Genomic DNA, 13508 nt, shown 5'->3' on the forward strand with positions numbered 1-13508 from the left:
AAATAATATGCTAGGAGGTTTCATGAGAAATTTTAGTTTAATCTGATTGTTAGATTAAGAGTTTTATTTTTTAATGTAAAACTGGTTAATTTATGATTTTTCATCAAACAATCTGACTTTTCTTGTTTGATTCTCACATTAATCACATAAATTATTCTTATAAACACTAAAAATAATTTTCTTTCATCAAAATATATTTATTTCATATTTTTCTCTTTTCATTTCCTTATCAAGTTTATTATTGTTTCTCAATAACACTAATGATATGTAATTGATGTTTGCACTTTCACTATTGTCTTTTCGCTATACTATCATTTCTTATCTTTTATTATTTATTATCATAACAATTTTTTAAAATCATTTTCTCTCTCTTTTTTATTCTTCTATCCATCAAAACCTATTATTGGTTTTTGCCAACATTACAAATTTTCAAATTAAAATTCATAATCTTTATTTCAACTTCAATAATACATTTATATTTATTCATAAAGATCATCCTCTCCATTTCACATCATATTAATTATTATTTTTGTCATTTATGTATTTCTTTTAATCTCAAGCTTCCTTTACTCATCAGGATCTCACTACCTTCGATCTTACTTTTATGTGGGAGTTTACATATTGGGTGGTGCATTTTTAAAAATAAAGATATTTTTAAGATGTACCGGAATGTTGTTTTAGCCAATCTCGTTTGGGCTGGCTGACAACCCAACCAGCGCTGCTTCCTTAAATTATTATTATTATTATTATTATTATTATTATTATTATTATTATTATTATACTATCATATATATATATATATATAATCATTATTTCAAGCACTAAAAATTCAAAAGATTCAATAAAATAAAATAAAAATTTTAAGAAATAAAAAAAATAAAGAAAATAAAAAAGGCCCTCACAAATATAAACTTTTATTGCAACCGAATTTGTGCCATTCATTGAAACCTGTAGTATACCCAAGCAATTGATGCGAAAGTAATTTTTGGATTTTGAAATATCGCGAGTTCAATCCATATTGAGGGCAAAATTATTTAAATTTCATTAGGCCCATGAGCTGGGGATTTTTTTTTAACAAGCCTGTAGCTTTTTTATTCGGCCATTTGGTTTTTTTAGCCATTTATTTATATATATTGGGTTTTGTTTTCTAATATTATCCATGTGGAATTTTTATTTTTTTAGTTTTTATTTTATTTTTTTTTCAACTCTATCCTTTAATATGTGAATTTTATTTAATTTTATCTTTCAGTATTAGATTGATGATAAATTAATTTCTATATTTTTTATCATATAATAAAAAAATACTTTTTTTATTTTTTATTTTTTTTTCAATTTCATCCTTTAATACGAGGCTTTTAATTCATTTTGGTTTTTGAACTCTTTTTTTGTTATCTTTTAGTTTTTTTCTTTTCAATTTTATTCTTTAAAATAAAGTTTTTATTTAATTTTATCATTTAATATTGGGTTGACTTGTTTCTTTGGACCTATCTAATAAACAAAGTCATGGCAACTTCATATAATTTAATTTAAAATTCAAATTATACAAATAGTCGAATTAGAATTTTTCAAGTTTGAACCGTTATACTAAATTTCGTAACAATACTAAAAAAAATTGACAATCTAAATATTAGTTTTTTACATTCAAATATTTTTTATACAACCCGTTGCGAGAGAATAACCAATAAAATAGTATTAACTATTCAAATTCAACCATTCTTGAAAGACCAAAACAATTCTAACGAGAAAACTATATATTTTGTTTAGAATTAAAAATTGATTTCTTTATATGACCTCACCTAATGATTCTATATTTTGATGTTAATTACTATATAGTATTTAACTCTACACTGCAAAGCAAGTCAGTTGAATTATTTTTAATGAAAAAAATTATTCAGGTGTTGGTAATGTTTTTTCTAACAAAAATAAATTTATTCAAGAACTCAAAATATGATGCATGATAGATGATGTTTTTTTAAAATATTAATATAGTAATATATTAAGTTATATTTTTTAAAAAATATTAAAATTACAACATATTAAAATAACCTGAATTTATTTATTAAATCTATAACCTGACTCAGGACATGATAACCTAGCTTACTTATGAAATAAACTCTTCTTTAAATTATGAACGTCAAGTGAAACTTGTCTGAATGATTCAATAAGAGAGGGGTGTGTGTTCTTATACTATTCTAGATGTTAGGTTACGGTTTTGCCACGAGTTTCATTTCCTTTCAAGAACGACGAAGAGTTCTCCTAATTAAAGGAATATTATTTGCTGGCCAAGAACGACGAATAGTTCTCCTAATTAAAAGGAATATTATTTGCTGATGAATGGTGAATTGAAAAAATTTCATAAGATAAGAATAACTTCAAGAAGTAAATTGAAAAATAATTATGAAGTTTAACTTTTTAAAAAATAAATATTGAATTGTTCAAGGGTGAAATTAAATATATATATATATATATATATATATATATTCAATTAAAAAGTGACCTAAAAAAATGAATAAAATCAACAGGGTTAACATGTCAAACTTACAACTTGAATTATAAGATCAAGATAATTTTATGGAAAGCACATCAAAATAATTATGAAGCTCAATTGAAAAAAATCAATTAAAAATAAAGTCAACCTGTGAGATCGAGATAATTTTAGAGAAAGCAAAATAAAAAAATATATATGAAGTCCAATTCTCAGCTAACCTAGTGTTGAAGAATAAAATCAGGAAAAAAAATCAATTAGAAAAGAGGCCCATACAAAATAACTCAAACCAACTTAGGTTGACCTAGTGTTAAACTTGTGACTGAGTTATAAGATTGAGATAAATTTATTGAAAACAAATTAAAAAAAATTATAAATCTTTTCTTTTAACAGATCTAGTATTTAAGATTGAAATCAAGAAAAACAAATATAAATGGATGAGACTAATATATAACCTGACAGAAAAAAATTTTAAAAATAGAAAGCATAATTTCCAAAACAATTTATTATGAATGATGAAATTAATATATATATATATATATATATATATATATATATGAAGGGTTAATTTAAAAAAAAAAACAAGTAAGAAAACACAAAACATTTTTAGAATGATTTTTTTTTTTTGTGGGTGTGACTCACATATCTTACATTTACACCACCATAATTTAAAAAAAAAATATCTAGAAAGTTTAAAAAATTCCCTAGAGCAAATAAAAAGCTTGAGATTTAATACATTCTAAGCTTTATGCATGCCCGTTGGGTGGATTGAATATATTTCGTATAATTTTTTAAAGTGTCATGATGATAATAAATAAAGATGATAATTTAAGACATCTGTAGCTTGTTATACTTCTAATTCATAAAGGTAGTATGCAAAGTGTTGAGCTAAGGTTATATATATATATATATATATATATATATATATATATAGTACGCAGTTTTTGCCCCTTTTTTTTCATTAACCTGGTAGCTACCTTTTAAAAAACTAAATAAAAAATTAGCACTAATTAAAACAATGGCTTAGATCAAAGAAAGCCAATAATGTTGCTTGTATATTAATTATGTTATGAACACTTCAATAAGATTAATTGGGTGATGTATATTGAACACCATGCTTTAAGAGTAAACTTTTAATCAAAATATTCACGAGTCAAATATTGCAATGCGTTGGCGGTTGAAACATCGAAGCTCGTCCAGATGTGTGATGTTGACAAAAAAACTAAGAAAGAAAATAACAAAACCTCCATCATGCAGAAGGCTCAATATTTAAAGTTCTCTGTGTCCAGGCTTCATTATGAAAGCTCCTGAGGATATACAGTGCACACGCAAAGTAATTTTTTATTTTTATTTTTTTATTAGAGTGTGTTTGTCTTTTAAATAACTTTTGTGGTTGTAATTTTAAAAAATTAAGTTTTAAAAAAATGTGGTTAGTTAAGGTTAGTTGGATTTAGATACGTATTTGGTAAAAATTATAGTTAAAGTTTATATGCATCAAAAATCATATATAAAATGTTTGGTAGTTGTGTGGTTGCGGTTGCTTTTCAAAGTATTTTTTACTTAGAAATACATTAAAATAATATATTTTTATTTTAAAAAAATTATTTTTGATATCAGAACATCAAAATGATCTAAAACACCAAAAAAATATTAATTTGAAGCAAAGAAAAAAATAAAAAATTATCAAATTTTTTCAAATGTTCTTTTGAAACGAAAAAATAAACAGTGTTTTACGAAACCCAGTTAAAAAAGCATGTAAAAACTGCTTCACGAAAAATGTGTTTCAAACTTAATTTTTTAGTGGGTTTTACAATATAAAACACAGTTTTTACAATTACCAAATACCTTGCTGTGTTTTTTGCACTACAAACGCAAAAGCAGGTGCAAAACAAAAATAACCTTAATCACCCCCACCATATAGAGACCTCTGCCAAATTCTTTTCTTTTTAGAATTGTGCCAAATACATTTTAAATACATTCCAATAGAGGCACTTTAGATTCTAATATTGTGTTTCCTCTCGCATTTCATTACAGACTTATTCTGTGAATTTTTTTTTTATTACTATTGAGTTTTGATGTCTTTGTTCAACCATTTCTTATTGGTAAAATTTTCTAATGATAAATTTTTATTTTCTCATATCTTCGGCAGTATATTTTATCATCATATTGCTTCATATCTCATTTGCTTCTTTGTAGCTACAATATACATCAAATAACTTATTGGAGAGAGTGTTTAAAACGAAGTGTCTACAAACCATGTTCACATATATTCATACTTTGGCATTGTCACTGATCTTGAGATCAGTAAGAACCTAAACAACTCCATACATGTCAGGGACACCAAAGATCCTCTCTTTTCCAATAACAAATTTTGTATTCTTCACATCTTTGGCAATATATTTTGTCAATATATTGCTCCATATCTTATTTGCTTCCTTGTAGCTGCAATATACATCAAATAACTAATTGGAGAGAGTGATTAAATGGAGTGTCTACAAACCTTGTTCACATGCATCCATACTTTGGTATTGTCATTGGTCTTAGGATTCGTAAAAACCCAAGCAACTCCATGCATTTTAAGGACACCAAATATCATCTCTTTTCCAATGACAAATTTTTGGTTTTCCACATCTTCGACGATATACTCTGTCACCATATTGCTCCATATCTTCTCTGCTTGCTTATAGTTGCAATATACATCAAATAAATGATTAGAGAGAGTGCTTAAAATGGAGTGTCTATAAACCTTATTATCATGCGTCCATGCTTCGGCATTTTCATTGGTCTTAGGATCAATAAGAACCCAAACAACTCCAAACATATCAAAGACACTAAAGATCCTCTCTTCCCACCTTTTAAAGTGTGCTCCGGCAAAAACCTCAATTTTTAAAATATCAGGGAAAGGCTTAGAAAATGACACAAGTGGAGGAACAACAGAAGAGATTATATTAGGCATGACAACAATAGAAATCTCAATAGCAGCAATGTTTTTGGTAGCAGTGTTGTCGGCAGTAGTGTTTCCGCCCATGTTTAAAATATCCTTAATATTATTGAATAAAATATGGTGAAGAACATAAACAAAAAAAAAACAGAAAACAAAACCCGATGTGTATATAGACAATGTTCTTAAGGATATTTCCTCAACACAAGGTTATTTGTTAAAAATTTCCAATAATAAATTTTTGTTTCCCCACATCTTCGGCAGTATGCTTTATCGCTATATTATTCAATATCTCATTTTCTTCCTTGTACCTGCAATATATATCAAATAACTAATTGGAGAGAGTGTTTAAAATGAAGGGTCTACAAACTTTGTTCTCATGCGTCCATGCTTTAACATTGTCACTAGTCTTGGGATCGGTAAGAACCCAAGCAACTTCATGTATGTCAAGGACACCAAAGATCCTCTCTTTTATGATTCTAGTTTAAGGGCAAAAAACAAACTATTTCAGGAAAGGCCTTGTTTATTTGGCGGAAAGTAGTTTCCTAGAAACCACTTTCCAAACTTTTCTATATTTGTTTACCATTAGGAAAGTTAGTCAACGAAAAATATTTTCCAGTCAAAGGAAAATTTAGATTGGTTTTCAGGAAAGTGTTTTCCTTTTATTTTAAGCGGAAAACAGTTTCCGAAAATTATGAAAAATTTAGAAATGTCATATTATTTGCTGATTATATCAAATTTGGTCCTCAAACTTTTGATTGCTATATATATATTTTGTTTTGAATATTTTTTTTTTCAATTTCATCCCTTAGAATTTGATTTCTATATTAACTTTGGTCCTTATTTTTATAATTGTTATTTGTTTTTCCCTTATTATTTTTTAATTGAAATTTTTTATCTATCAAATTTGATCCTCATTCTTTTGATTGTTACTTATTTTATTTGAAATAATTTATAAAATGATAATTATTATTATTTTAATTTCTTCATCTTTTAATTTTTTTTATTTGTTAGATTTGATCTCTATTATTTTGATTATTATTTATTTTATTTGAGATAATTGATGAAATTATATTTTTTTTAATTTCATTCTCATTCAACTTTCTAATTTGTAAAATTTGTTACTTATTATTTTAATAAACTTGAAAAAATTAAAACATTAATAAGTTATTCTTTAACTCATTTTCCATAACATAAACAAATACTAGAAAGTATTTTTTTAATTTATTTTTCATTACACTACCAAATATCAAAAAAATAATTTGCTTTCTTTAAATTTACTTTTTTAAAATTTATTTTAAAAAAAATATATATATTTTTTAAGCTAACAAACAATCCTAGTATATACTTTTTGTATTTAGGTGGTCGTTGATGCATTGTTGTGCGTGCACGAGTAAAAGACCCCACGGTAGGAGAGGGCTGCTGAATGAACGATGGCCACAGAATTGTGTCTATAACATGGTTAGCAGCTCTGGCTAGCTATATATTCTAATTGCTGCCATTAGAGGGAATTGGTGTTGCTGTAAAACATCGTATCAGCAGAGAGGCTCAACATCAAAGCATCAAAGATAAAATGGCCATGGAATATTCATCTTCACATATATTTTTTCCAAGACAGACAACTCAAGAGCTGGCATAGAGTACTGGGTGCCCTATCATTTCACCACAAAAGGAAGCATACAAAATAAACAAGAGTCCACAAATCTCCCCACAACTTGAAAATGACAACCCATCTTTTTTCTTCAAATCTCTCTCTAACATGTACAAACAAGAATCACCTAGTAGTAGCAGTCCAATATAACCCTAATTAACTTCTCTCTTCTAATCAATCCAATATTTTCCAACCTTTACAGGTACCCCCATTAATATAATATCATATAGATTAGGCAAATGTATATACATATTCTTCAAGCAACACTGATGATGCTATCACTACTCGAAATGGCCTGAAATACTGACGAATGTGTCGATGCAGGAGTTGACTGCTCCTCGGACGATGGAGTAGATAGCTTGAGTGATAGAGCTGTTAATTGATCTTTAGGGCCTTTCTGGTTCAAGTTAATATCAGCCAATTTTGAAGATGGAGGGATTGGAATAATTGGTGTTGGACGAATGAGCTTGGATGACATTTTATCCACGTTTGTCAGTCCTAATGTCAGCTTCTCCATTGGGTTGTCACCACTGAGAGGTGATGTTACAGGACTCATCACAGGAAAAGTTGACATGGGAAGGCCTTGAGGCCTGTTATTGTTCAAACGTGGCTGTGGCTGTGGCTGTAGCTGTGGCAATGCTAGAGCTGGAGTTTCTTGATGGACTTGATCTTCTTCCATAGATGAAACGCCACTGTTCATGAACTGCAATTCCAAATTATAAAAGCAAAGTCTTTTTATTCTCTTTTAAATTGTTGCAGAAAAAGTCCATTCTAATAATAAATAAATAAATAGAAGGCTATAGATTTGAAGAAGATTTTTGTACAAAGTTAACAAAAAAAGAACCAGCTATAAATTAAAATTGGAAATTCTAGCTTGTGATTTAATTTAATTGGATTTTAGATTTTGCTTACTGTATCAGTGGTTATATCAAAGAGACTAGATCTTCGTCGTCGGCGATTCTGGTTATTTCTGCGGAGAAAGTACTTTTGAGCATGACTAGCCACCTGCGTAGGGGTGCGAGTCTTGACAAAGTTTCTTGAAATTCCTCTCCAATCCCCTTTCCCTACTTTCTGCAACCCCAACAAGAAAAGCTTGTGCTCTTCCTCAGTCCATGGAACCCCTATTAATCAACACACATCAAACCCAGTTATCACAGATATTTTTTTTCTAATCAAATTCCAGAACCAAAAATCTTAAAATTAAAGATGTTTTTTTCTTTATATAATTATATATGCATGAAGATCAATCCAGGATGACATCTAGCAGGATGATTAATAAGTATATATGCACGCACACCTCTTTTGCGCTCGCGGCTTCTGCCAGAGGCGTGAACAACGTCGTCGGATTCATAACCGGCGGCGCCATCGGCGTTGGGTTCCTCATGAGGCTGTTCATACTGGGAGAGATTGATCATGCTGGCACTCTTTCTAAAAGAAGCAGCTCCTTCAGCGACTCTCACACCAAACAGCATGATACCAGTAGGAGTAACGTTCTGATCTCCACAACACGGACTCTCCCCGCATGTACGCGAGTTGTGGCCGTTGTTTCCGCACTGTGAGCAACTGCGAGACATCATGTTTGACTTCTTCTTCTAATCAGAGGCAGAAATATTATAGTAACAATACTAGTTCTATTATTAGTCCATGCAAGAGGCAGGGGAGAAAAAAGAGAGATGAGAGAGGAAATGAAAAACGGCCTGTAATGGAAAATTTGAGGGAAGGCAGCAGGAGGGTGAGGGAGTGGTTGTTGTTTCCAGAGCAAGGAATCGCGGGGTTCTTCTGTATTTAAGAAATCTGTCCTTGCAAAGCGTGGACTTTTTTTATTCACAAAAAGAAAAGAAAAGCTATGGTGCTCTGCTTCCGTAGGTGTTGATGGTCGAGTGTTGTGCTTCTATCAAATGGCAAAAAAAATTTAGATCAGAGAATAATCATGATGAATCTTGCTTAGATGATGTTTCTGACACTTATATATGATCGGTGATTAGCAGGAAGCACGCGTCTCCTAGACCAGTCAATATGATTTAGGTCAATAAATTTATTGACGTTGTTGACTATAATGAGCGTGTTTGGCAGTGTGGTTGTGGGTGCTTTTCAAATAACTTTTCGTGCTAAAATGCATGCCAACGATTTTTTTTATTTTTTAAAAATTATTTTTAACATCAACACATCAAAACGATCCAAAACATACAAACCATATTAAATTTTAACAAAAAAAAAATTCAAAATTTTTGAGAACACAGCCGCAGCTGCGTTCCCAAACGATGCCTGTATCAACAAAGCAACCTCTAAATTTACGTTATCATGACGTATACAGTATTTAGAATTTGTATTTTAAAGTTTTTTTATTTAAAATAATATTATTTTAATTTTTAAATTTAATTTTTGATATTAGTCTATATTCAAAAACATCCAAAATAAAATTAATTCAAAATAATAAAAAATTCAAAATATTTTAGATATTTCACCACTGCATTAATGAAACCAGCTATCAGCATTGCCATTCAATTCTCCCGGTTGAGTAAATAAAAAAAATTATTCAATATCTTTAAGAGCATTCAAATATTTAATTTTAATTAATACGTATATTATGAAATATCATCATTTACTGCCGATCAAAAGATCATACATCGACATTACAGCAAAACGCGTCCGAGGGCATGTAGCCGTGGCATTACATCTATATGTTGCTCCGATATAAACAAGACCAAACACCTAGTAATATCCCACCTTAAAAATCTTGCGACCGTCCAATGGATTTAGCTTTACAAGTGGATTTATTCTAATGTTTCCATCAATCTGGTTCCAGTCATTGGTTTGTTGTTTTGGTCAGGATTTAAAAATCATGTGAGACTTTTTTTTTTTTATGTTCGTCCAATAGCTATTGAACATCATTTCATGGTTTAGGTTGTGTTTATTTTTGTGATGAAATTATAATTTTTTACTTTAAATTATTATTATCTTAGTATTTTATATTTTTTTTAATTTATATAAATGTCCAAACCAACTTGTTCATGCCTTAAAATTAACAACTATGTAAATCTCTAATGACTCGGAGGGAACTCGAACTCCTAATTATTAAAGAGTAAACTCAAGGTTTGACCGGTTAAACTATCTTTCAGTATTTTTTAATGTTTTATATTGTTTTGACGTTAAAAAAATTTTTAAAAAAAATATTATTTTAAAATATTTATAAATTAAAAGTAATTTGGACCGCAAATTCAAAGATGCTTCTAGTAATTATTTGGTCCAATGTGTAATAAACTATTAGTTAATGGTTGTTTTGATGTTGAGAGGTATAATAATGATTGGGTAATGCCTGCGCCTTAATGGAAATTTATGAGGTGATTTTTTACTTAAATCGGAAACAGTACTTAAAAAAAGGGACGGTGGAGGAGCAAAGTGCTTCTCTACCGTCAACTTGGCATATTCGCTGAGAAAGATTTTTCTTGTTTAAGGTTGTCATCGTGGTTAAATTATATTTTAAAAAACTTTTGATTTTTTTTTTAATTTTAAATTAATTTTTTTTATGTTTTTTAATTATTTTAATATACTATGTGATAATTTAAAAAAAACTATTTTTTAATATATATTTTTTTAAAAAAATAAAACTATACGTGGATTCCCCCAAAAAGATAAGCATACGATGGTGAGAGAGCTTATGGAAGATTAGAGAACATGGACCCCACCTCATCATCTATGAACCCCATCTTCTCACTTCAACGCCCACCCATTCATTGCCTTCTCTTTACCTCAACCTTTGTTGGTGGCATGTGGTCGTGGATATGCCTTTTGCTTTCAATCTTCATTTTTTTTTTTTTTTCTTTTTATAGTTCGATTGGTTTTTTTTTTTTCCATTTCTTACTCTAACAATCCTTAACTCACGAGTAAAACTGTGTATAGTAATCCCATAATGGTTAAGAAAATCTATTTTCTATTATTTTAAAATTTAATTTTATTATTAGTATTTAAATAATTTATTTCATTTAACACATCAAACACGTACAAGGAATACATATATATATATATATATATAGGAAAATTAGGCTATTTAATAAATCAGCGAGATATTTGAAGGGTATTTGAAAGTATAGTAATGATTGTTTTTCAAAGTATTTTTTTGTTTCGAAATACATTAAAATAATATTTTTTTTATTTTTAAAAAATTATTTTTGACATCAACTGTTTTGATCTGAAAATTTTTTTATAAAAACTCTTTTAAAATGAAAAATAAACTGGTTAGGTATCCGGATCAATTTACATGTATCTTAACTAACTTTTTAATACTTTAAAATTTAAAATAAAAAATAAATTGATTATTTTTTAATAATTCTAAAATTTATAGCAGGTAAATTAATAATTTTTAAAAAATAAATTTAAAATATGATTAGACGGGATACATACTGGTTATTAATTTACTCGGAGCACGTGTTCCGTACTTGCTTTTGCTGCTTTCAAAACGTCAGTTCTTTTCAATTTTCTATGCGAACCAATCGTTGCACCTTTTGTTTCGCGTGTCTTTTGTCACATGCTCTCTGAGTCGACGCGTACGTTGTTCGGCCACTTCGATACGCACCAAACAAATTCTGGCGGCTGAAGTTCCGTCCCTGGTCCTTCTCCGCGGTAAGAGTATTTACCCACTATGTTCCAATTTGGATTTTATTATGAGAAAAAAGGGTACCTCTGGAATTTTAAAAGATTTAACCGTCCATTAATTTAAATCCTTAAACATTGAGATTCAGATTAGTAGTCTGTATTTGTCTAACATTATAAGTCATATCATGTTCGTACGATGCATTAAAAAAATTGGAGTTTTTCTCCGATTACTTGTTAACAGTGAAGCAATTCCCCTATTTTTTACATTTTCGTCCCTTTGTTTTTTTTTTAATTTTATCCTTGGATTTTTTATCTTTTTTATTTGATCTTCTTTTGCCCTAATTCTATGAAGTAAGGTTCTAAATTGGTGTAGAAAGACTACATTAAAACTGAAAGGAGCTCGATCTACAACACGAACAAAATACATGTCGAGCCTCTAAGTTTTAAATTTTTTATTATTGCTCAAAAGTTTGTTTTTTTTTTCATTTTTTAATTCATGAGTTTGAGATAGAATAAAGAAACTTGTTCGGAAATAATAAGATCGATTGTTAGCCACAATTCGACCAATAAAAAAAGGATATTTATATACACGGGTTTCACTTCTCGAAAGGAGTTTATTGAATGTGGTTTTCTCTCTAAACATGGCAAGGAAAAACAGAACGAATTCAGTTTTGATTTTTAAAATTCAGTTGTTGTTTTTTTTTTGGAGTGATTTAGGGGTTACTGGATGATTTATATAGATTTTAATGTTTTTTTAAGTGAAAATAAGTTGAAAAATAAATTATTAGGGCAAATGCCCCCCTACCCAAATTTTCAGCAGGCGATTTGTCGCTCATCTAAAAATATAAAGTTGATAATGCATCGTCTGCTAATGAGGAAAAAATATAACAAAAAAAAACCAAGCATGACTTGGGCTAGTAAACCCACCCACTAGGTTTTCTTAAAGGCCTTAGTATGTTTAATTTTATCATTTAATATTATGTTTTTATTGGTTTTTTTTATACTTCAATATGTAATTGATTTTATATGCTCATCATAATTTGTTTTAGTTTGTTTTTTTATGAGGTTAAATCAATTTCAAACAAAAAGTCTCAACATTTAGTAGGTGTTTAATTTTACAATAGTTTATTTTTATTATCATATCATTAAATAAAAATATTTTAAATTTTTTTTGTTAAATCTTGTAGAGTTGAATGATTTAGATAATGAGTTTTACAGGCCAAGTTAAAAAGCCTGGGTAAATCAAATATATCATCATCTCAATATTAAAAAAATATCATCTTAAAATTCTTTTAAAGCCAAAGCATGAAAAAGTCAAACCCCAAAATGAAAATGGATGTGTGTCATTGCATCATTGAAAAAAATCCAGATACATGGACCTAGCCTTTTAGACCCAATGGAGCATGACCTTTTTCATAGATGCCCTTATATTTTTAAAACTTTTTGGACAATGAATCTCTTTCAATCAATTTATTAAAATAATATTTAAGTGATTCTCTAATGTTAATTTTTTTAAGAAGATTGAGCATTTTCTATGATAATGTTATCGATTTCTTTATAAATAATTATGCATTAGCCAAATACATAAAATAATTTGCTCTTTAGCATTGAATGAGAATAAAATATTTTTTTACTTTATTGTTGATTTTTATATAATTTTTTCAAAATAAAATATGTTATTCTTATATTTTTTTTTATATTGGTGTGTAAAAATGATTTATTCATGATTTTTTTTATTTTTTTTAGTGAAATTTGCTTTCTTGTTATTTAAGAAATAACACCACTCATACAAAAAGGACATATTTTTTTATCGAGATAAAAGGAAGATGTATAAATTA

At 28.4% G+C, this 13508-nt stretch overlaps 1 protein-coding gene across 1 annotated transcript; it reads right to left on the reverse strand.

Moving 5' to 3' along the window:
• Positions 1–7000: 7000 nt before the first annotated feature.
• Positions 7001–9022, reverse strand: LOC133697724 (transcription factor MYB1R1-like). The gene is made up of 3 exons (XM_062120474.1): positions 8375–9022; positions 7990–8198; positions 7001–7780 (listed from the first exon to the last, which is right to left on the reverse strand). Exons 1-3 carry the CDS (start codon positions 8652–8654, stop codon positions 7334–7336), a joined length of 936 nt encoding a protein of 311 aa, XP_061976458.1. The 5' UTR covers positions 8655–9022; the 3' UTR covers positions 7001–7333.
• Between the last annotated feature and the right edge of the window lie 4486 nt (positions 9023–13508).

Source organism: Populus nigra, chromosome 6 (genome assembly GCF_951802175.1).
Source record: "Populus nigra chromosome 6, ddPopNigr1.1, whole genome shotgun sequence".
NCBI classification, from domain to species: domain Eukaryota; kingdom Viridiplantae; phylum Streptophyta; class Magnoliopsida; order Malpighiales; family Salicaceae; genus Populus; species Populus nigra.

Bases quoted from the DNA above. Each gene is read 5' to 3' on its own strand.
- LOC133697724 (XM_062120474.1), bottom strand. From the start codon at position 8,654: ATGATGTCTCGCAGTTGCTCACAGTGCGGAAACAACGGCCACAACTCG. The intron at 8,199-8,374 runs GTGTGCGTGCAT...GTTGATTAATAG, and splicing joins AAGCCGCGAGCGCAAAAGAG to GGGTTCCATGGACTGAGGAA. The intron at 7,781-7,989 runs GTAAGCAAAATC...TTGGAATTGCAG, and splicing joins TTGATATAACCACTGATACA to TTCATGAACAGTGGCGTTTC.